Here is a 25,093-nt window from a genome sequence, read left to right as displayed (position 1 = left end):
ATAGTGGCAACACACTCTAGTGGCCTCCTGTTATAAAGGAGCAAAGCAGGAAGTAAGTTGATGAACTGTAAGAGTGCCACAAGGACAGATTAGGTTGGTGGACAGGTCAAACAAAGACAGGACTATCACCCAGGACACACAGGGTTCATGTACCATTTAAGAGCGAGTTTTTTTAACTTTACAGAACAAAATGGAAGTACTGCACGTTCTGCGTCACATGTTGAAAGTTAAATAACTACAAAAAAGATCAGAAACTCTAAAGCGGACTTATCATCGCAGCTTTATTACAAATTATATTTCTTATGACAATTCCCTGTTTTTGACTTGAGAAAACTTTTAAGTAATCCTAGGTAAGACATGTACATTTTCCCACCCAGGGATTATTTCCTTCTCTTTATACTGTGGATTCATACCAGGGTATTCCACTGCTTTGTTTTCACCGGTTTAATCCAGTACTGGTATACTGGTTTATTCCAGTGTACCTCTGTGTCAGTGCCACTGACTCTTGTGTGGTTGTAATCTGCAGAGCAATCACTAAGAGGCTCCTGGTTTTACCACCACATTTCCTCTCCTCTGCTGCTCTGGGTGCTCACCCTTTCTGGGCCATGTAGCCTCAACATCTCCAGAATGCTCCGGGCGTAGGCGTCCCTCAAGTTCATGCCTCCTCCCACTCCTCCCTCGCCCATTCCCCCCACCGAGCCGCGGGCCAGCCTCTTCAGCATCTCGTTTTGCCTCATCGCCGCATCCTTCACCTTCATGGTGTAGTAGCAGGCGGAGAAGCGCTCGTTGATGATGGCGATGGGCAGCGCCAGGATCAGGATCCCGGACAGGATGCAAAGGAAGGCCAGCAACTTCCCCACAGCCGTGTCAGGCCGGATGTCTCCGTAGCCGACCGTCGTCATGGAGGTGGTCGCCCACCACCAAGCGGCCGGCACGCTGGTAAAAGTGGTGGCGGGAAGATCGCGCTCCAAAGTGAAAACCACAGTGGCGAAGATGGAGATGCCGACACCGAGGAAGAGGAGTAGCAGGCCGACCTCCTCGTAGCACTCAGCAATGGTCAAACCCAGAGACTTCAGGCCTGGACAGAAATGATGACAAACAAATATTTTATTAACACATCATCTATACTTTCCATTCATGCTGAGCATATAAATACAAATGTATGACAGTACTGATTGTGCCTTTACAATGAAAAATTTTAAATTGCAAAAATGTCTCTTTGATAAGGAAATGTTCAGTATATATTCTTTGGTTAAATCCTGGATCTTCACAATCCTGCCTGCGGCACCTTCAACACTCAAAATCCAAATCAAAACTTCAATACGTCAAATCAGTTCAAAGAGTTAAAAGTGTGAAAATCAAAATGATTTTTAATTATTAATCGGGACACAAACCACTGTTTCCTGGGTAAAATATCTGCTTGTTTGGTGCTCTTATGCTTTATTACGTCACATTAGTTTCTGCTTTGCTCCTGTCATAACTACTACGGGCACTAGAGGTCACTGCCACTATAAACGTAAATATGAGTCGTATTTGCTGCTTTAACAAGCAACCTATGTGGGTGTTTTTTCGGGGGAGGAAAGTCTGGAAACCTGATTTTATATAAAATTATATTAGTTGCATTTTTACACAGAACAAGGACTGTGGATTTTGTTCCCTATTGCTTTAAAATGGAAGGATGGTATTTCCTGACACAAAGTGTCTGAACATACACATTCACTTCCTTTGTTCTCGTTTTCCTTTTTATTTTCGCTCTCCTCCAACCCCCCTCTCCATGTTCTCCATTATTCATCAGTCGCGTCCAGGGATTATCATCCTTCCCAAAATCACCCAGATCAAAAGCACTAACACATTTCCCAGTTTGATGTGCTCACACGCAAATATACTCACATATAATCACACACACTCTCCCTCTCCTCCCTGCATCTCCTGAAAGAATTTGCCATTTAAAATGATATTAATTCAATAATATTTCTTTTTGTCGTCGCCAGCAAACCTCCCGGCTGTAATCTCACAGCAGCAGCTTCTCACTGTGGATAATTTCCAATTTCCTTTTGTCTCTATAGCTGCTCATATAAAAAATTGAAATCCCCTGACAGCTGCAACAAAGCTATTTTTTTTTTTTAAATGACCCATATCTTTCTCTTGTTTACTCCTTTCCTTGAAAACAACCTGCACTTTCTACATGAGTACATTTCAAACGTAATCCAACAGTTTAGCCTCAGTTTGTGTCTTTCGTGTTGTCTTGTTGAGTCTTTTGCATTGATGAATATTAAATTATTGTCCACAACAATGCACGCAACATCATGGCTGCGCAACCGGTACAAGTCTGCAGCTGTCCAGGACTCCTGGACGGGTGAACTGGGATTCCGTTGCCTGCTTCTCGGTCATTGCTTAATGATCAGTTAACAAAAAAATTTAATTAGCAATCACAATCGATACAAAATCTTTCAGAGAATCGTAATGTATCTAAGAATCAATTGTTCCCCTAACAGGAATGGTAATGTCATTAGTTCTGCAGGTATTTGGTCACCAAAGTATTGGACACATCAACATGTTGAACGCGCTACATCAAAAGTTCAAGGATCACCGAGGTATTACATTTCATCACAATCCATCAGACAGTTGTTTAGATATTTCAGTCTGGAACTGAAAATGTGTAGAATAATATAAATGTGAATGACTGGGCAGCAACTGGATCAGAAGGCAAAAAATTATTTAGAAAAATTCAAATGTGTTTTTTTGACAATACTAAAGCGTCTGTTTACCTGTCGAGTGTCGTCCCAGCTTCAACATACGGAGCGACCTGAGCAGTCGGAGGACCTGAACCACACGGCCCATGTTCTCCAGCTCTGTGGATCCTCCATGGAGGCTCTCCACCGCCAGCGTCACGTAGAACGGCAGGATGGCCAGCAGATCGATCACGTTGGGAATACTTCGACTGAAGCGACACTTATCCCTCACGCAGAGAAACCGAAGTGCCAACTCGCCCGTGAACCACACCACGCACACGTACTCCAGGGCATCGAACAGCAGCGGTGCACCGATACCGACGTCGCTCACGCCAAAGTCCTCCCCTAAATCTAGCGAGATGAGCACCATGTTGATGACTGAAACCACCACGAAGAAGACTGAGAACGAGCCGAAGGTGCGAGCAGCGCGGGATGATTCAGGTTTCTCAAGCAGGTCCCACAGGCGTCGGCGGAGAGCCGGGCAAGCAGCACCCACAAAGTCCTCATCGTTGTCCTCGGGCTCATACGCTGGCCGTACGTCCAGGTTCTCCTTCTGCTCCTTGCGGCGGTAGTAGCGCTCGCGGCAGCAGGGGTTGATGCGAAGCTCGTCGATGCCCCAGTATTCGATCTCCTGAAGGAAAGAGATCTCACACAACTCCTCCCTCACATGCAGGTGACCCGTCCGGTAGTAGTTCATCACATACCTGTCAGCAGAGGCACACAGAGACAGGAAGCATTCTGTCAGCACAGATTCACATTTATGACTATTAGTCAATGCTATTTGAGTATCGGAGCGCAAATACTGTATTACATGCACATGTGTGCATGCACGGTTATGTTGTGGCTCATTTAGGAGGTTATTTAACCCTTGTTCCTATGATGGAGTTTACATACATTAGTCAACTATAACTATAAAAATGAAAGGATGTTTTGCTGCCCCTACAGACTGAGAAAAAATACTTTATTTAAATGTGACACTCAAAGGCTTCCACTGGCAGCTATTGGCAACTTTAAAGGTGGAGCGTGGATGATTAATAAACACACCCTAAATGTCAATTTGACAACTTTGACCATTTAATTTTTTCATCGATGAATGGATCTTCAAACACAAATATGAATTTTAACCGGTTTATGCAAACTGAGATTAAGCATAAATTTAATCAAGCCTGACCCTCGGCTACCTCAGGATGCCTCACCACATCTGTCCCAAATCCTGTACTGGCTTCACAAACACAATGTAATTTAAATGTAAAAGCCTTTTTGTTCCAGTTTATAAATGTCTATATGGATTATTTGCACATAACTTAAAATAAATTGATCTTTGCACTTAATTTCCATCACACTGGTGTCAAATGGTTAAAAAGCTATAGTGCTATAGTAGTTTATGTCGCCCCCATGAAGAATTCTAAGTAATGACAACAAAACTATCGGCGAGTCCACATGATACAAGACTTCCATGATCGCGCACCCACCCACTCCTTCACACAGTTGTTAGTAGCTAATGAGGAGGTAATTATCTTCACTCGATTTTTTGCGCTGGATGACACCACTTTCTAAACATAGCCATTCTCAGTGATACAGAGAGAGTTTGGTGAAGCTTAATCAGCTTTGTATCAACTCATTTGGCAATGGCTTGAATGTAACGGACATTCATTCATGTAAAAATAAGTTGCGCACTAAAGCTTTAAACACTTTTATTAACTTCAACTATATTATCTTCTGTGCATAAATTAAGTATGATATACTGTAGAAATGTTTGACTTTGGTATATTTTTTACATTGCAAGTTATGGTGTTATTACAATCAGACACCAACTGTTATTCTTCCCACCATTGTTGTCATACAACTTTTCACATCATCTACATCACTAACTAGACCACAATTTGCATTAACTGTATATTGACTCTTTACTACATTTCAGCTTTAGACTGTCTATTCATTTATATTGTGTTATAACCATATCACTTTCGCATATCCATCGACTTACTTATACTTCACTTTGCGCCAGCTTTGTAATGCTTCTGTATTTTATGTAGCCTATTGTATTTTTGTACTGTTATTGAATGCTGTTATGTTGTCTTGCACGTTTATTCTTTATTCTTGGCCAGGTCGCCATTGCAAATGAGAATCTGTTCTCAACGGCCTACCTGGTTAAATAAAAGTTGAATAAAATAAATAAACACCATGTATTTCTCAGGTAAGAGATTTCGGTGCCACCTACTGGAAGGTCTGTGAGTTTCGGTCAAAGAAGAACTCGTTCTCCAGGAAGTCGGCGTCGTCGCAGAGCTCAAGCGCCGAGTCTCGGCTGCAGCAGGCCAGTCTCCCCAGCCGGGTCTCCGGGTAGGACGCCAGCAACTCCAGGGACAGCATGTAGCGACTTCCCCCGACGTTGATGATGAAGAAGTCGAGCGGGTCTTTGACGCAGGATGCCGTTGTCTCGTTGAAGAAAACACTGGAGTCCTGAGACACGGGAGAGGCGCTGTGGCTATACAGCTCCGTCCCAGCCATCGAGCTGGAGGGGAGGCTCATGGTGGAGGAGGGGGGGGAGCTGGTGGGGAAGTGAAGGGTGAGAAGTGTCCAATAAAAAAAATAGTTTATTTTAAAATCACTCAGTAGTCCAGTCAACCTTAAAGCTGCATTGAATTATTGTTTTACCAGAAGGAAGTCTGAACATATTATAACCATTACATCTCAACCTGACAAACATTTTATAGACTTGCTTATGTAAGGGATATTGTAGAGCATGCCAGTCATTGTGAATTTGAAGTGGGGCTGCACGATATGAGGAAAATATGAGGAAAAATATGCTTCATGCGATAACGTTATTGAGATAGCAATATTGCGTGTGATAAATTAACAGATATTAAAGTATTAGGGGACCACTAAGGTCTATATAAAAGAGACTTCAGATACAGTATTAGGGGACCACTAAGGTCTATATAAAAGAGACTTCAGATACAGTATTAGGGGACCACTAAGGTCTATATAAAAGAGTCTTCAGATACAGTATTAGGGGACCACTAAGGTCTATATAAAAGAGACTTCAGATACAGTATTAGGGGACCACTAAGGTCTATATAAAAGAGACTTCAGATACAGTATTGGGGGACCACTAAGGTCTATATAAAAGCATCCAAAGAGCACTATGTCATCGGACCTTTAAACAAACTGAACATTGAACTTAATCTAAAGGGTACCACTAAAAGAAGAATGACCGTTACATTTTAAATTGAAGTTTTCTACTCATATTTTCTTTCAACTAACACTAAAAATCTCTGAGTGTCTTTCGCAATATGTCGCATCCTTTCGCAATTTGTGTTTATTGCGCCAGTTGATATCACGATCACAATAAAAAAACACTATATTGTGCAGCCCTATTTAGAAGGGGTCTCATACAGAGGTTACTAGCTGATAACGCCTACTTCCCAGTCGGGACGTTCTCCGTTAAAATAGGATGAGTGTTGTGAATTGTAAATTGTAATTTATTAATAGCATCAGTAGTATTATTGTAGTGCTGCTGCTGTCGCTGTTGCTGGAGTTCAGGGGATGTTTTGAAGGAGCTCTTTTCAGAGAATATCCTCACTTAACCTCCGTTAAAACAGCACAGCAAGAATTAATAAATGAAGGACAAAAGAAAGGGGGAGGAAAGGAGGAAAACAAGAGAGGAGAAAGCTCAAAGACAAATCCACAAAATGAGAAATAGAGGGTCATAAGAGTTAAGAGAGACGAAGCCTCTGGTAGTGTCCCACTTCCAGCAGATCAATGGCTGCTGCAGTTTTTAAATATTTTAACTGGCTTTTCTTATTAATAGATCAAATGCTACTATTCCTATGATCATTCATTCCCTTTTGCTAGGTTCACTGTCATCTAACTAATTCTTACACGCTGAATATTACATAAGGATGACAGACGGCGGAAAAGGGAAACAGAGAAACTTAGAGCTCCACAGTTTTGTCCTTCTGCATTAAACATGCAGTGATTGTAAAGATAATATATTCTTTCAGGGCCCAAAGAGAGCTGTTGTCAGGGGCCCAGGATGTGTAGCTGCTGTGTGGAAGCTTGTTTCTCCGAAAACATGAAATATGCAGTGGCTGCTCTCCTGGGTTTGATTTGGATGTGTTAAATTTAAACATGGTGTGAAACTCATCTCTTATAACATGCTTCCTGTCTGACATGAAGTGGTATTAACAAGCAGCAGTGACCCAACAACAGCAATGTTATGCAAAACAGGCGCTCCTGATGCAGGTGGGCAATCAGTCAATATCCACAAAAAACAGGCAATGTATTCCGAAAAATAAAATAAAAAGGCACTCTGTTTTGTTAAGGTACAAAAGTTCAGTCCAAACCAGTGGTGGAAGACCTTCTCAGATCCTTCACTTAAAGGTGCTGTAGGTAGGATTGTGAAGATCCAGGACTTAGCCCAAAAATTTGAACATCGACAACTTCTCAGTCCCTCCTCTCTTTTCCGCTAAAGCCCAAAACGGTCTCCTAAGCCCTTCCCCCTACAAGGGAGAATGAATGCGTGTGCATGAGTAGTGATTGACACGCAGTTAGACACCCCTTCTGGCCCTGATTGGTGCATCTGAACAGAGAGCTGTGGATTTTTGCAAATCACACAACAGGCTGTAGTTGGAGCCAAAGGAGCCGGATTTTCTTTTTTTAATTACCTGCTTCATGTAGTTCTACTGGAACATAGGGTCAGTTACAGCAAATATGACAGAAAGTTATTTTTATAAGTCTTACCTACTGCGTCCAGGTCATGGAAGATGATATTTTGTATCTTATGCACACAATATAATCACTTGTTTGACAAGTATTTTGCAGGACTTCTGGGGTTTATCTCGTTTTCTTCTGGATAATTTACAACTTTATCATTGCTATAAGTACATGATGACCTTATGTAACTCCCAGCAGAGCTTCACACAACTCCAACCTAAAGTCTAATCAGCCACATAACTTAAAACAGCTTTCATTCATAATAATGCATCATATTTCATGGGTTGATCATGTGTTTTGTGTGTAAAATGACAGTAACATTACAATATTTCAACATTTCCCTGTGAGATGTAGTGGGGTTGAAGTTTAGGGGGAATTAATTAAATGGATAAACTGTATTTTAGACACTTAGAAACAAACAATACATAACTGATCATTTTAAAAGAGGAATACAAATTAATTCCTTTATGTTCCCATTTTCACACTCAAAATGAATCTTGTGCTGGGACTTTTTAAGATGTTTTCTCATTTTTGCACTGTGTTTAAGCTTTTTTAGTCTTTTTTATGTTTTGTCTCTTGGAATTTTTTTTTTAATTCTAGAACTGATTTCTAATCATCCCACTTATGAATATGAATTGCTTCAATAGTCAGATATCTTAATATATTCTGCATTAAGTTGAGTCACATCTTGACTTAAGTTCCAACCATCTTAATTCAAAACATTTACAGATTACAAAATATCACGCAAAAACTTCATGAGAGTCAGAACAGCTTGTAAAACAATGGTGAATCTTACCTGGTCTAAGTGTAGGGGATCTTTGTTTGACGATAACTCCACCTTTTCACAAAATCATCGTGCACAGTACAATCCAATGCCAATGTTCACATTATGACAAGAACAGAGAATAAAAGAATAAAGTCCCAGGACAGACAGACAGACAGCAGGAGGAAGCAGCTCGGCTCTCTGCTGCTCTCTGAGCATCTCGGTGCAGCTTTAAAGTAGAGCAGTGGAAAGTATGAGAGGCGATCAATGACACCCAGGAGGAGGAGGAAGAGGAGGGTCTTTCACAGTCACAGCTATCACACACTATTCTCACATTTTTCTTCTTTTTTTATGAATTTTTTTAATTTAACAAACACATCAACATCAACAACAGAAAAGAAAATATATAGATACACAAACAGTATATACACACATACACAACAGAAAAATCCCACCCCAACCTACAAGCAAACAGGAGACACTGCTATGCACACATAGTTAATTGAAAGAATGATAGAAAAATATATAAATGTGATCACAAACAGTGGTGTAGTCTACATGATACGCAGGTATACGCAGTATACCCACTAAGAAAGCTCCAGGATTTCCACATACCCACGTAAAAATGCCCAATGACATGCAACAATATTCTTTCCATTATATTTTTTATATATTTTGAATTGTCATCTGTTTTTTTTTCTTCACATAAGCTAAATAAAGGTATTTCCACTGTAAATTGGTGCCCCCCCAAGTCTCATCCTGGCCCATGTATATAGGCCCATACATAAACAGTACAGTATACCCACTACAATACATTAGACTACATCACTGATCACAAGCTAGGACTGTACAAGAAATAAATCGCAATGTACATACAGATTAAACCAAACACAAGTTAGTCAGAATCTCTGCAGGAGGGAATGCAAAGTCTCCAGAATTTCTCCGAACTATGATTGAGGTCATAAGTCAGTTTCTCCAGAGAGAAAAGAGCCAATATCTGTGATAACCCCAAACCAACCGTTGGGACCTTTGGAGCGGTGGTCCGTGGGGACCTTAGGAGCCGGACTTTTATGCAGTAGAGAGGGAGAACTGTTCAGATATTTTTTTCAAGTAAAAGTAGCAATATCACAGACAGTGTAGAAATATTACAAGTAAAAGTCTTTCATTTAAAATTGTACTCAAGTAAAAAGTATTAACATTAAAATGAATCATTCTCAATTGTCTCAATTTTTTTCTGATTTTCACATCTGCCTGATGCTGCAGCTGCATCTTCTATGTCCATCAGAGAAGTGACTCCATCTAGTGGCTGAAACAAAGAACAACACTCTGGCCCTGACTCCTATTTTGTCCTGCCCTCCCCTCTTCTCCTCCTATTTTCCCTTATTTAAGATTTCACAACATCGTCTTCAAATTGGGTAAATCCAGAATAAATTTAGCTCTAAATTGCCCCCCTTCAGGTTGGGGTTTCTGTTTGCTTTCTGTTCTTGTTTTTAAAGGAGATTGATGCGAACTGTTAATAATGTTACATGGCATAACACTCAACTGTAACTAATGAGAGGAACTTCTCAATCACGGTTTACAATCATCCCACTCCACAGTTTCTTGTTCTTGCTTCATCTGAAGTTCAGCACTCTGAAAAGACATGGGTCCACCTGACAGAGAGCAGCGATCAGTACTGAGCTCGCGATAGCGCCCTTTCTTCGCACTGTGTCGATCACGTCTCGTGCTTTGTCTTCTCTGGCTTTTGTTCTGACTGACTGCATTTCAGCATCATTTATCACGTGACGCTCAAGAAGTTTATCCAGAAGCTGATTCAGAACAGGTTCAGTCACTCTGTTAAGAAATTGTATTCGAACTGAGAAGAGCTTCTCGTCAGCTGGGACGTCATCCACTGTTGGGACGCTGTCCTCTACTGAGATGCTGTCCTCTGATGGGACACTGTCCACTACTGGGACACTGTCCTCTGCAAAAAATATACATTTATATTTATATTCATCAATATTCCCATACATGGATATCTTTTCTATCAATGGAGCAATGATGTGCTGCAAATTACACATAGCCCTAATAAAGAAGGATATGAAATGGAGCAAATGTGGAGGTCCCTGAATGTGCAGAAGAGCTTCACCTATCTATTCTCTCCTCTGCATGAGGATGAAGTCTTTACCTTTCAGTAACACCTGACGTTTCCACAATTCTGTCCTCTCTTGGTCCTGGACCGTCAAAGTCACTTTCTCTGTGTCCGTAGTCAAAAAAACTTCAAATGTTGGATGGAAATTTGGTCCATACTTCAAGTGAAATGTTGCATGCTGAAAACCAGAAGCAACGTGTCATTTTCAAACCTGTTGTTGAAATGTTTATCTGGTACTTTACCGATTGTGAATCTACCTGCATTCAAAAGTTATATTTATGATTGGAGACTGTCCTCCCTCAAAAAACGACTCCATAATTTGTTCGATCAAGCAGCAATTATGACTCATTTTTACATTTATAGCATGTAGTAGTGGCGCTATGTAGTAACCATAGTAAGGAGGCAGGTTGGGGTGGTGGATGAGTCAAACAAACAGGACTCCTCACCCAGGGGTAAGTGTCCCATTTCAAAATGTTGGATGACTCTATTTATAAGCATTAGAAGTGTAGAAGTGACTTGACTCACCTCAGGCTGTATTGTGAAGCCCTCAGGTTCACAGTGGACACTGTAACTTTGACCAATGCCGAGATGACATTCAGATGACATCGGGAGGTACTCAGCACCTCGTTGTTTCTTTTCAACCTTCAGTAATCAGGACATTTGTATTAGTTTAGTTTATTCTCAAATAGGCCGCACAATTTAACTATAGAGCACACTGATGGTGAGCACAAATGACGGATAGCTTTACCTCATCTAGAGGGATGTTGTCGGGCAGCAGAAATACATCGAGCACTTGATACCTTGCGCGTGGGGGTCGAAGGAACAGCAGAACTTGGCCCTCTATTGGCAGCATTAAGCTCACAAACCTTCTGACGAAATCCCAGACCAGGCCAAAGGCAGAGAGGTGAGGGACCTTCACAACCACATGAGTGTCTGTAACCTCCAGTGGCTCCAAGATGCTCATTCCATCATCAGTGATGTGGACGACAGACAGCAGGCCATCAAAGAGCAATGCTGAAAGCAAAAGAGTTGTCAAACTTTTGATTTTTTTTGCAAAAACAGGTTAATCTCTACCTAATTCATTACAATTTGAGTTCAGAGTTTAAATGAATCTATTGTCATTAACTCTGGAGCCGCCCAATTCGACTCTAACCTTTACCTATTCTTTTTTTCAATTTTAGATAGGCTTATCACAAGGGCAGCTGACCTGCGAGAGTTGATCATAAGTAAGCTGGATTCCTGAAACCTCCATTGTCAGTTACCACAGCTAAGTGACAAAGTCATGCAGACTAGATAAGTGTGGTTGGATGGTTGAAGTGTGTTATGGTGACAACCAAAGGGGTATAACTACAGGGGATGTTCAGGACAGCTATAAATAGCTTGGAATTCCTCAGTTAAATGGAAATCATGAGGAGGCCACAAGCAAGGCAGCCACAGTCCAGTGCCTACATAGAGTAAGGCAGGCCCTGAAAAGTCAGCTGAATGGGAAGAACAAGGTCCGAGCCATGAAGACCTACGCACTGTCAGTCATTAGATACCCCACTGGTATAATAACTTGGCTAAAGAAAGAGATAGAGGCCACTGATATTAAGACAAGCAAGCTACTCACAATGCAATGAGGGTTTCACCCCAAGTCCAGCACCCTGAGACTACACTAAGTGAAGGTAGGTGGCCGAGGCCTAGTGAGCATCAGAGCCCCTATCCAGGATGAAACAAGAAAAATATCCAGGAGTACATCAGGAAGATGGCTCCAAGTCATGACCTGCTAAGTGAATTATCTCAGGCAGCAGAAACCAGATGACAAAGAGGCAGGGGGAGAGGAGGAACCATAATGTTAGGAAAAGCCCCTGCATTGCATGTACCACCGACAGATACAGGAAGTGGCTGATATCGAGAAATCATAACAGTGGCTAGAAAAGGCTGGTCTGAAAGATAGCACAGAGTCACTAATCATGGCACCAGAAGAACATGCACTATGTACAAGTTCAACAGAGGACAGGGTCTACCATACCGGAGGATACCGATACCAACAGGACCCAAGGTGCAGACTGTGTAAAGACATCCCTGAGAGAGTAAGATGTGGAGGAGGATTGAACCAATTACCTTCTCACACAAGCTTGCTTCTTATTCTTTATTTTATAAAGGACAACACACATTAATCAACATTTTTGTAAATGTACCAGTGTTAGCCAGCCGGCTAATTTTCAACTGTACTCCTTTGGCCACATGATTTTAGACCAGAGCAACAGGAAACAGCTTCTCTAACATATAATATACTGCCAGGAACCCTCAGACCCCAGGCTTCTGGTAGAGGACCCGTAAATTACATTTAACCCGTTTAACATTATGTACAGCCATGTCCTTACCATCCTTTGTTTCACAGTGTGGAAGGTGGAGCTGAAGGACAGCAGCATCCTCAGAGCTCTTGATTTCAAAGAGCGGCCCTGCAGCCTTCTTGCCAGCTGGTTGGAGGAGGCTCTGGTTCCATTGGACAATACTATACAGCAGCTCCGCCTCCTGAGCCATAACGAACACCAGTCCAGTCAAATCGCACTGAAACACACCTGGACCGGGACACCTGAATCTGCAGGACACAGAAGGTACAATTTGATATAACAAGCATTTGTTGGCCTGTTAGTCAAATAATCTGTTTTTAACTGATTAGTGTTTATTCACAGCTCTGGGAAACTGATTGTTGTTTAAGGAATGATACCTAATTTGATACAAATGTTGCATTTGCCCCTTGGTTCATTTGAGTTCACAGTACAACATTCAAGACAAATGCATTGTGCCCTCTGCCCTCTTATGGTCACTTCTGGCTCAAAAAAACAAGATGGCGAGGGCCTAATGCCAAACTCTCCAGTGGGTAATGCCACTAATTCTACGTTTATCATTATTTTACAGTCTATGGTTCTGACTATAAACAAACAGCTCCAGGGTTGGGTGGAGACAAACAAATACCACCCTCTCGAAGGTGATATTGAGTGATATATGCCCTAATCTGGCTCAACAGATGTACGTTGCTGGAATAAAACCTACTTATCTCTTGCCTGATGTGTTATGAATATTTGACCTACAGTGTTCAGCTTTGACTCATTCATCACAGACTTGGTTAGAATCACAACTTGATTAACCATGAAAAAAGTTGGAATAGCCTATTGTCACTTTTTAGGGTTACCTGTATGAAGATTCAGTTGTGTGTTCAGGTGAGAAGGATATTGGACCCTATAATTAAGAAATGCATAAAGTTATTTTAATAAAAATCAAGTTCAACTCAAGTTTAATGAACAAAAGCTGCAATTCCTCACCCTCTATTCACTTTGTCCAAAATCATAACATTTTATTCAGTGGTGAAACCTCAGTAAATAAACTTCCTTACCTTTTTGTTTTTCTCTGGCAAGTTTGTTTTCACATCACGCTTCACATTGGAGTCATCTGACGGATGGAAGAAGTGAAAGAGAAGGAACAATTATGAAAACTTGATTTGGGGTAAGAAACATTAGCAGCTAAAAATGTGAACTCTTCCAAAAAGTTTTAGAAAATGGAATTGAAAAATGTTTTTTTATTGAACAACATGCTAATTTTCAGATAAGATTTGAATATAATGGGGGACATTCTTTCAATACTCACATTTCTTGTGTGTCTTAGCTGTGATCAACTTGTCATTGATCCTGTAGAGATGAACACAACCCCAAATAAAAAAAAAAGTTTAAAAGTTTTAGATATAGTTTAAGATTCTGACACGAGCCAATTGATCCAATGTGAGGAACTCATTAACCTCCCTAATACTACTGAACCAGCATGGACTGAGTCTTACTGACCTCAGAGTCTCCAGTCTACAGTGTGGACTCTCCACATGACAAGAGAGGAGCTCCACTCCTGAATCCAGAATGTTGTTAAGACTCAGGTCCAGCTCCCTCAGATGGGAGGGGTTGGACTTCAGAGCTGATACCAGAGAAGCGCAGCTGATCTCTGACAAACCGCAGCGACTCAATCTGAATAAAGAATAAATGATCATCATTATCAAATCTTCATATCAGCCTTCTATTTAATTATTTGTGAAAAACACAATGAAATGAATGGAAACCAAATAAATATTTCTTCTTCAGAAAGTACACTTTATCAATTTAAAACAAATATGAAAAGAGGATCTTCTGTATACAGATTTGACCATTTTCCAACAATTATAAACATACATTAACTTTAACAACTAAGAATCATCTTTTCTGATTGCAGAATTTACTCTGCAAAATTTATGAGAAGAAAATATGAACAAAAATAAATTGTAATCTTTATGGATGTAGTTATGTTTGTAAATAAATTATGTTCAATTGTTAATTAAACACATTAGTCCTACAATGGTAACAGGTAGTCAGTAAACTGACCTCAGAGTCTTCAGTCTACATCTTGGACTCTGTAGAAAATCACAGAGCAGCTTTACTCCAGAATCCTGAAGCTTGTCACTCAGCTCCAACTCGCTCAGATGGGAGGGGTTGGACTTCAGAGCTGAGGCCAGAGAAGCACAGCTGATCTCTGACAAACTGCAGCCCCACAATCTGAATAAAAATGTGACTTTAGAAGACAATGTTTCTGTTTGAAATCATTTAATGATGAAAAATCAATTGTTTAAGATGTTTGGTGTAATATATATTTTACCAAGGAAAGCACTTTGTTTGTTTGGATTGCACCAAATCTCCTTTCCTTGACTGTCCTTTAGGTGTCCTACAAGGCCCTTTTTTCTGGGACCAATTTTATTCACACTCTATATAAATGACTTACATCATGTGTGTCAAAACACAATATTACATTTTATGGAGATGATGCAGTAATTTGTCATGTGAAAAACCGTCATATCATATAAATGTCAGCAAAGATCTAAAAATGGTGTCTGACCTCAGAATCTCCAGTCTACAGAGTGGACTCTTCAGAAAATCACACAGCAGCTTCACTCCTGAATCTTGCAGCTCGTTGTTACTCAGCTGCAGCTCTCTCAGATGGGAGGGGTTGGACTTCAGCGCTGAGGCCAGAGAACAACAGCTAATCCCTGACAAACCACAGCCCCTCAATCTGAACAAAGAGATACATTATGTAAATAAAAATCTATTTATTTAATGGTCATGTTTTAAATGTGTAGATGTAATGTTTGTACATAAATTAGGTCCAGTTGTTAATTAAACATGAGATGAACAGAAGTAACAGAGATGCAGTAAACTGACCTCAGAGTTTCAAGTCTACATTGTGGACTCTTCAGAAAATCACATAGCAGCTTCACTCCTAAATCCTGAATGTTGTTATGACTCAGGTCCAAGTCTTTCAGATCAGAAGGGTTGGCCCTCAGAGCTGAGGCTAAAGAAGCACAGTTGATCTCCGACAAACTGCAGTTCCACAATCTAAATGAAGAACAAATACTTAAGAAGACAATGTTCTTGTTTAAAATCGTTTGATGTTTAATCATCTGTTCAGAGCTGGTGTTTAGAATGTTGAAATGTAGAACCATAGCTACCAATTTCAATATTTCTTTGTTAAATTCTGTCCATGGAATAACACAGCTTTTAACTCCATCTGAAGTTACCCATAGTCTGATTTCACATCCTATTTTTAAAATGGAAGAAATAACAGAGCCAGAAGTAGCTGATATAATTGGTGAACTGAAAAGCTCTAAAGCTAAGGAAGCTTACGGGCTTAATACCAACCATCTGTTTAATTTAACATTTTGCTAAACAGTTGTTGCATCTGCTTTGAAGGTGGCAGCAGTTACCTCAACCTTTAAATCTAGGGGAAACATAGACCTGGTTAACTACCGCCTAATAGGCATTTTCACGGTTATGTAAAAGTTCCCTGACTGAACATTTAAATAAAGACCACACCTATCTGCATCGATTGCAATTTGGATTCCATGACCACCAGTCCATATAATCAGCCATATCTGTATTTTTAGAAATGTTTACTGGAGTTCCTGTGTTGGTGCAATCTTTCTAGACGTAAAGAAGGTATTTGACACAGGCAACTACCTGGTTCTTTTATCAAATTTGGCACCTTTTAATTTTTCTGAAGATGCTATCCTGTTGATGAAATATATATCCCACAGAAAGCAATTTGTTTTTGTTGATTGCACCAAATCTTCTTATTCATTGTCCTGTCCTGTAGGGATCCCTTAAGGCTCTATTCTTAGACCAAATATGTTTACTCTATATACTAATGACTTACCTAATGTGTGTCAAAAAATCAATATTCAAATTTATGCAGATGATGCATAAATCATTACACTGGCAAAAGACAACCAAGAAGCCTCCTCAATTATTACATCTCCAATGTCCCATGTTCAGGACTGGCTTACTAAACATTGTCACCCCAAAAAATCTTTGTGTATGATTTTTACAAAACACCAGGTAGAGGTGACACATTCCAATGTCTTCCTGAGAGGGGAGGAACTTGACATTGTAAAAGTGTTCAAGTATCTTGGGGTCACACTGGACTATAAATTAAGCTTTAAAAGTCATTTGAAAAGGTGTCAAATTCATATTCATCTCAGAACAGAAGTAAAACATGGTGAACTGACCTCAACGTTTCAAGTGTACAGTGTGGATTCTTCAGAAAATCACACAGCAGTTTCACTCCTGAATCCTGAAGCTTGTTGTTACTCAGCTGCAGCTCTCTAAGATGGGAGGGGTTGGACTTCAGAGCTGAGGCCAGAGAAGCACAGCTGATCTCTGACAAACTGCAGCCCCTCAATCTGAATAAAGAATAATGTAAATAAAAATCAATTTATTATCCTATCAGATGTGTTCCAGTCAGCTTTTCCCTAAAATGAGTAGAGTGACTTTATCATTCTGTTATTGCAGATAATATCAGCCTTTGATTATTTGTGAAAATACATTGAAATTAATGGAATCCAAAGACATATTTCTACTTTATCAATTCAAAACAAATATCAATTCAGATGATCTTCTGTATACAGATGTGACCATTTAATATAAACAATAATTTAATTATAAACATACATTTACTTAAACTAATAGTCAACACTTAAAAACATTAAAATAATGTTTAGGAAACAGACATATTTTGTGACTGCAAACTAAATTTAGTAGGAGAAAAAAGGAAAATATTAAGATATTAAGAAAACTTACAATGTTATGCATGTAGTAACAAAGAGTTAGTGAACTGACCTCAGAGTCTCCAGTCTACAGTGTGGACTCTTAAGAAAATCACAGAGCAGCGCTACTCCTGAATCCTGCAACTGGTTGTCACTCAGATCCAGCTCTCTCAGATGGGAGGGATTGGACTTCAATGCTGAGGCCAGAGAAGCACAGCTGATCGCTGATAAACTGCAGTACCTCAATCTGAATAAAGAATAGATTATGTAAATAAGAATCCTTTTTTAAGAGACATTTAGGTTTTAAATGTGTAACAACTTTAAAAAGAATTGAATATATACAAACAAACAAATCTACATTAGCTACAGTCAGTGAACTGACCTCAGCTTCTCCAGTCTACAGTTTGGACTCTTCAGTCCATCAGACAAAAGCTTCACTCCTAAATCCTGCAGGTACTTGTTGTAACTTAGGTCCAGTTCTTTCAGATGGGAGGGGTTGGACTTCAGAGCTGAGGCCACAACTTCACAGTGAGAATTTGAGAGGTAACAGCCAGTAAGTCTGTCATGACACAAATATTACAAAATATGTTATTATGAAAGAGGACATGTTCAGCAAATCTTCCCTCACTGTGTTTGATGTGAAACTATAATTCTCAGCCCTCTCTCTCTCTCTCTCTCTCTCTCTCTCAGCAGATTCTAGCAGTTACATTTAGGATGATCTGATTTTATGTCTGTCTACACAATGTTAGCATGAGGTAATCTTAAATATTAAACACTTTTTTAAGCTCAGTGAACAGTTACAGCTGAACAAAAATCTCTCTTTGCCGGCTACCTGCTGCTTTCAGGTTCACGTTCATAAGTGAGAAAATTCTGTTGCCAAACTGAACAGAAATTAAATTACTACTACAATATTAGAGGTAAGCAGAGACTCAGGGTCGTTTGGCAGCAGAGACTCGAGGTTGCTGGGCAGCAGAGACTCAGGGTCGTTGGACAGGCAGGCAGGGAAACAGGTAGCAGGTTAAAAAAGCTATGATGAACCAACAAGGGACAAACGAAGTGGACTGATATATGTAGGAGGTGAGGGGACTGCAGGGCTGATGAGAAACGGGGAAAAAGTGTGCAGGCGGGAGGGAATTTTAGGTTAACAGGGCGGGCAAGAGAGTTTGAGGGCATCTGGGGGACGGTTCGAGGATGGCAGGTCTGGGGAGTAAGGAGTGTACTTGGCCAGGGTAAGTGATTACCAGACGTCCCGCCAGGCTGGTCGGGAACACCAAGCAGGGTGGGTGAAGGTGGACTGAATTAACCAGGAGGATGGCCTGAGGTAAGGACAGAGCATCTCATGGAGGATGAATGTGGTCATGGAAGGCAACCACGAAGAGGGGACTCCACTGGAGGACAGCCAGAGGACTTGAAACCAGGACTGGCAACCAGTGGAATCAGGAGAACAGGAGACAGCCCCGTCCTGTATACTGCCGGAGCACAGGAACTGTAGACCGGATAGCAACTGAGAAATTCACACTCTGTAGCCTCCCAGTGAACCTCCAGCAGGTATTTAGCCAGGGCTGGATCCTCTTTATGCAGTGAGCACATAAAAACTCAATAAGCTCATCATCTGAGTCCATGGAATAAATATATGGCGGGAACATTGTGCAGGGAGCTTGTGCAGTTCAATGATTTTTTAAGAAAAAGACTTACAATATCAAGTAGTTTAAAGTATATATTTAAAGAACTAAACTACTAATCTAAACAGATTCATAAAGCTAATCACATCTGGACTTACAGTGCCTTTCTGCAGTTCCTCACAGCTGTAATCAGTCTCCGTCGTCCCTCTAGTGATGTGTTGTACTTCTCCAGGTCCAACTCATCCAGAACCTCCTCTGACATCTGCAGCATGTAGGCCAAAGCTAAGCAGTGGATCTCTGAGAGTTCCTTCTCTGATCTGTTCCCTGACTTCAGGAATTCTTGGATCTCCTGATAGACTGAGTGGTCGTTCATCTCCGTCAGACAGTGGAAGATGTTGATGCTTCTGTCAGGAGAGATCTTGTCCATGTTTATCTTCTTCAGGTTGTTGATGGCTCTTTGAATCATTTCTGGACTGTTGTCCGTCTGACCCAGAACACCTCCTAACAATCTCTGGTTGGACTCCAGAGAGAGGCCGTGGAGGAAGCGGACAAACAGGTCTAGGTGGCCATTTTTACTTTTGAGAGATTTCTCCATGGCTCTCCTCAGGAAAACATCCAGAGATAGGTTATCATGTTCATAACCATCACTGTCACTTTCACTGTCACCCTCATAGTAGAGGTTATTCGCGGTTCGGTAATTATCCCCGTCTTCTCCCAGGAAGTCCTCCAGTACCTCTCTGTCCCTGTTGGTGTAACAGTGGTAGAAATAGACTGCAGCCAGAAACTCCTGAACGCTCAAATGGATGAAGCAATAGACTGTTTTCTGGAAGATCATACTCTCTCTTTTGAAGATCTTTGTACAAATTCCTGAGTACACAGAGGCCTCTGTCACATCAAGACCACACTGCTCCAGGTCTTCTTGGTAGAACATGATGTTTCCTTTCTCCAGCTGTTCAAATGCCAGCCTCCCCAGCTTCAGAAGAACTTCCCTGTCAGCCTCCGTCAGCTCCTGTGGACTCATCTCATGTCCCTCTTCATACTTCTGCTTCTTCCTCTTTGTCTGAACCAGCAGGAAGTGTGAATACATGTCAGTCAGTGTTCTGGGCAGCTCTCCTCTCTGGTCTATAGTCAACATGTGGTCCAGAACTGTAGCAGTGATCCAGCAGAAGACTGGGAGAAGACACATGATGTAGAGGCTCCTGGATGTCTTGATGTGGAAGATGATTCTGCTGGACAGCTCTTCATCACTAATTCTCTTCCTGAAGTACTCCTCCTTCTGGGCGTCATTGAAGCCTTGTACTTCTGTTACCCTGTCAACATATGCAGGAGGGATCTGATTGGCTGCTGCAGGTCGAGAAGTTATCCAGACGAGAGCCGAGGAAAGCAGATTCCCCTCGATGAGGTTTGTTAAAAGCACGTTAACTGATGACTTCTCTGTGACATCAGAAACAACCTCATTGTTAAGGAAATCCAGTAAAAGTCTGCTTTCATCCAGGCCGTCAAAGATGAACAGAACTTTACAGCCAGAGAGTTGGTCTGCTGTGAGCTTCTGTAATGCTGGATGGAAAACATGGATCAGCTTGAGAAGACTGTACTGCTCATCTATGATCAAGTTCAGCTCCCTGAACGACAGTGGGATCACCAGGCTGATATCTTGGTTTTCCAAACCCTCTGCCCAGTCCAGACAGAACTTCTGCACTAAGCAGGTTTTTCCAACGCCAGCAACACCGTTAGTCAGAACGACTCTGATGTGTTTCTGTTGGTCAGGTAAGGCTTTAAAGATGTCGCAGCACTTGATTGGAGAGTCATCGAGATTCTTCATCTTGGAAGTTGTCTCAAGCTGCACTACCTCATGTTGGGTATTAACATCTTCACTCTGTCCCGCTTTGATGTAAAGCTCAGTGTAGATCCTGTTTAGGGGGGTTTCAGTTCCTGTTTTAAAAGGTCCTTCAGTCACATGTTCAAATCTTGTCTTCAGACTGATTATATGTCCAACTGAAACCACCTGCAGACCACAATCTGCTAATAGAGAAGACAAAATGTGAGATTAAAGAAAAAGGTTAGGTTTAATGTCTGTAGGCTACTGTACAACACAACAAAATAAAAGCATCAGCAGAAAGACAGTTTTACTTGGTACAGTGCTGGTCTGACCGGCTGTCTGCAGTCCAGCTCTTGTTCTGGATCGTTTTCCACACTGGGGACAGGAAGAGTCTCCTGATGAAGCAGACTGTTCCCAGTATGAGGTGATGCACTCTCTGCAGAACCAGTCTCCACAGCTGGTAGAGACTGGATCCTTCATGATGTCATGACACAAAGCACAGCAGGATGGCTGCTCCTCCATAGAAACATGACTTTTCTTTTCTCTGTTGAGATGAACACATTCTTTATAAAACTTTGCATTAGAGGTTACCAACCCCTTTACATATACACTACCATTTGTCATCTCTGATTATATTGGTGGTCTTTTTTCCTTCAATATTAACTATTTGAACAAAGATTTTTCTTTTTTTTTAAAACATTTTCATTCAGACACCAAATGCAGTGTTTTAATACTAGTCACAGCCCAAGAGGGCTACGATCCCAAATGAAACCGCTCAGGTTTTGTCGGTGAAGGTAGCCACTGCAACCTACACCGTACAAGTTTCAGGGGTGGTATAAAATGGGAACCTAACATGCCAGATGGTTTGAAGTATCAGAACAACATCATTTTAGAAGTCATCACTGGAAAAAATACCTGGCAGGTGATTCGATGAACCAACTGTCTATCACGTTGGCCATTTGTTTGCAGCTGTCACACACACCTAAACCACGCCTATAGCTGCCAATAGCTCCTCTCCGGACACTGATTGGTGCAGTAAGCTGGTATTTCAGACCCAGGCATTGGGTTGGAGCTAATAAAGTTTTGTCTTTATTTGGCGATTACTTCCTGCTGCTCCCGTCATAATTACTACAGCCACTAAAGGGCGCCGACAATATAAACGTAAATATGAGTCGTGCTGCTTGAATAAACGACCTATGGGGGCAATATTTGGATGCTCTTCCTATTCAAATCTGCACACATTTTGATCCAAATCCTCCTTTAACCAATGGCTGGTGAGCTTAAGTCATAAAAATAGTTCAGGCATTAATTGGCATAAAAGTGAATTGTTTACAGGTTATGAGAACAAGAAGAGGAAGTTGCACTAGACAGAGGACCTGTGAGTGTGTGTGTGTGTGTGTGTGTGTGTGTGTGTGTGTGTGTGTGTGTGTGTGTGTGTGTATGTGGCAACAGAAGAATCTGCCTGGAGACAGGAGGACTACACCCCATCAAGGAAAAGGATAAAGGTTGAGGGATATTGCAGGAGAGGGCTCACAATTGGACAGAGACTTTGCTAACCTGAGCTCCGACTCTTTTGTCTGTAGCTAGGGATACATAGTGTCTTTTGTGAACCCACATATGTGATTACAACTTAACTGCTGCACTCAGTAAACTTTTCTTAAAGGAACACGCCGACTTATTGGAACTTTAGCTTATTCACCATACCATTAAGTCCATACATACCCTTCTCATCTCTGTGCGTGCTGTAACTCTGTCTGACGGATCCACCGGTAGCTTAGCCTAGCACGAACATGCAGGTGAATGGTTCCAGTAATCCTACTGCTCCGAATTGTGACAAAAGTGACAAAATAACACCAACATGTTCCTATTTACATGTTGTGATTTGTAGAGTCACAGCGTGTACAAAAAATAACGTAACATGAGACACAGCCATCTTCTAACCCTAAACAAACCACAAACATGTAAATAGGAACATGTTGGCGTTATTTTGTCACTTATTCGGAGCAGTAGGATTACTGGAACCATTCACCTGCATGTTGTGTGCTGGCCTGATACCGCTGCAGCCGTCAGACAGCGCTACAACACGCACTGAGATGAAAAGGGTATGTATGGACTTGTCTAACTCTGGGGGTTACGGTAAATAAGCTAAATTCCCAATAAGTCGGCGTGTTCCTTTAACCTGATTCTATCGTCTCTGAGTTGATCCTTGAGTTTTGGTATCCATAAGTCCTATCAACAAATACGCAGGAATTAGAGTAATTGGAGTAAGATATCTTGGCCTTTGGGCCTGTGTCTTTTTTCGCCCAAAATTCCCTTTCTACGCCATCTACAAAACTAAATAAACTCTATTTGTAGAGAGGACTTTCTACATGCTAAAGCAAAGAGCAATAAGACTAGCCTAAAAATCTAGACGCACCCTAGCGGCAGCAAATGTAATTTGCAACCAGTTGGCTTGCGAGCTGGAAAAACCAAATTCTGGTCAGGCCAATCACATCGTATATAGAGTCGGTGGACGGGCTTAACATAAGGACGGCAGAGTTGTGACAGTTCCACGTGAATTCCCTGCTACTTGAAAACAAAGAAGATGGCTGCTGCTGCTGGCGAACAGCAGTCTTTCGAATCAGCTTTGGCCGCGACTCTGGAAGACTTGGAGTTAAAGCACTGAAGTCATTCTTAAAAAAGGAAGATGTGTTCGGAGTTTTGCCAAGCGGATACGACAAAAGTTTAATCTATCAACTAGCGTTGCTCTGCCTGGTTGTAGCGCTATCCTATCCTAAGAATCTAAAAGACAACCGTTTATTCCACCCCTCGGATTGAGCCCTGCCAATGGCGAGTTCCCAGACCCAACATCTGGATGTGGGTCTGGCTTGTCAGGCTACAATAAGACATGTAGAGTAGTTAAGACATCTGACTGGACACAATCAACATATGTGGCTCTTCTATATTTTCATTCACTATAGAATCAAATTGTATTTGAATTTAAATGAATGCAAACACAGAACACCGTCTATTGGCTGTTCTGTGTTTCCTTACTGTCCTCTATTTATGTAATTATCAAAAAACTGAGTCAGGTCAGTTTACAGTCTCTTACTTTGTGTCTGAGGGTCCAGGTTCATTACTGAAGTTTTGAGGATCATCTTCAGACTTCTCCCACTCCATAGACGGACAGCTGTAGACCGGAGACTTTGATCTGTCCTCTTCTTCTTCTAAATCACTCATATTCTCAAGTCTGAGAAGTAAACCCATAACAATGGACACAAGCAAGGCAAGGCAAGGCAAGGCAATTTTATTTGCACATTTCAGCAGCGGTGCAATTCACACACACACACACACACACACACACACACACACACACACACACACACACACACACACACACACACACACACACACACACACACACACACACACACACACACACACACACACACACACACACACACACACACCCATACATACATACAGAGTATAATAAAGTTTACTTTACTTTAGTTTATTCAAAACCATGTGTAGTTCCTAGTTATTATAATGATAAACTTTGACTGGTTTGAATACAAACAAATAAGTCAGACTTCACACTGTGGCTCACCATTTTGACTGTTGGTGTGTCACAACTTAAGTAGCTGTGATGGCTCAGAAACCAGGAAATAACATTTCACACACATTTGACACATTGGACTCTGGGATGGTGACTTTTATTACGGTATTTTTCAGACATACAGTAAAACAGACTACAATAATAAACAATTAATCTGAAAAACATCAACGGATTCATCAATAATGAGATTATTTACACTCACCCTCCCTTAGATATCAGTCTGTCTTCCTCCTTCTGCTCTGTCTAGTGTAAAATGGAGTCTCACTTTGTACTTTTACCTTTCAGTGTCTGTTTGTGTTGGCACTTCCTCCAGCTCTTTTGGCCATGTGGGAACACCTACAGAGAAGAAGTTTGCTCTCAAAGTTACACACAGTTTCAAGAACACTTTACAGGTAGACAGAAACAGATACGTTGGGGGGAAAAATAGATAAGTATATGAATATATAAAAATCAACAATGAATATACAATGTCTATATAAGTCAAATTTTCAGTATTGTGAACAATAATGCAATTATTTTATGTCTTGGACGCATGCTTTTTTTCCTTTTTCTTTTTCAAAATTTTTTTTATAGCATTGTTGGAGGAAGAATGCCATTTTAATATATCATATGATAT

At 41.0% G+C, this 25,093-nt stretch overlaps 2 protein-coding genes across 2 annotated transcripts; both read right to left on the bottom strand.

The window, feature by feature from the left end:
* Window positions 1-551: 551 nt before the first annotated feature.
* On the bottom strand, window positions 552-5,261 carry kcnv1 (potassium voltage-gated channel modifier subfamily V member 1). Its single transcript, XM_028579837.1, has 3 exons — window positions 4,954-5,261; window positions 2,769-3,436; window positions 552-1,078 (listed from the first exon to the last, which is right to left on the bottom strand). Exons 1-3 carry the CDS (start codon window positions 5,259-5,261, stop codon window positions 552-554), a joined length of 1,503 nt encoding a protein of 500 aa, XP_028435638.1.
* A 4,563-nt stretch (window positions 5,262-9,824) lies between these two features.
* On the bottom strand, window positions 9,825-24,098 carry LOC114556791 (NACHT, LRR and PYD domains-containing protein 12). The gene is made up of 17 exons (XM_028579836.1): window positions 23,971-24,098; window positions 21,191-21,423; window positions 19,219-21,079; window positions 17,821-17,997; window positions 17,512-17,685; window positions 16,902-17,075; window positions 15,559-15,732; window positions 15,236-15,409; window positions 14,164-14,337; window positions 13,973-14,013; window positions 13,722-13,777; window positions 13,521-13,567; window positions 12,709-12,926; window positions 11,091-11,356; window positions 10,868-10,984; window positions 10,379-10,520; window positions 9,825-10,174 (listed from the first exon to the last, which is right to left on the bottom strand). The coding sequence occupies exons 1-17, from the start codon at window positions 24,096-24,098 to the stop codon at window positions 9,825-9,827; spliced, it is 4,506 nt and encodes a 1,501-aa protein (XP_028435637.1).
* Window positions 24,099-25,093: the final 995 nt, after the last annotated feature.

The sequence above is a fragment of the Perca flavescens genome, chromosome 6 (genome assembly GCF_004354835.1).
Source record: "Perca flavescens isolate YP-PL-M2 chromosome 6, PFLA_1.0, whole genome shotgun sequence".
NCBI classification, from domain to species: Eukaryota; Metazoa; Chordata; class Actinopteri; order Perciformes; family Percidae; genus Perca; species Perca flavescens.
The sequence above is the reverse complement of the archived record's forward strand: the minus strand, read 5'-3'. Positions and strand labels throughout refer to the sequence as shown.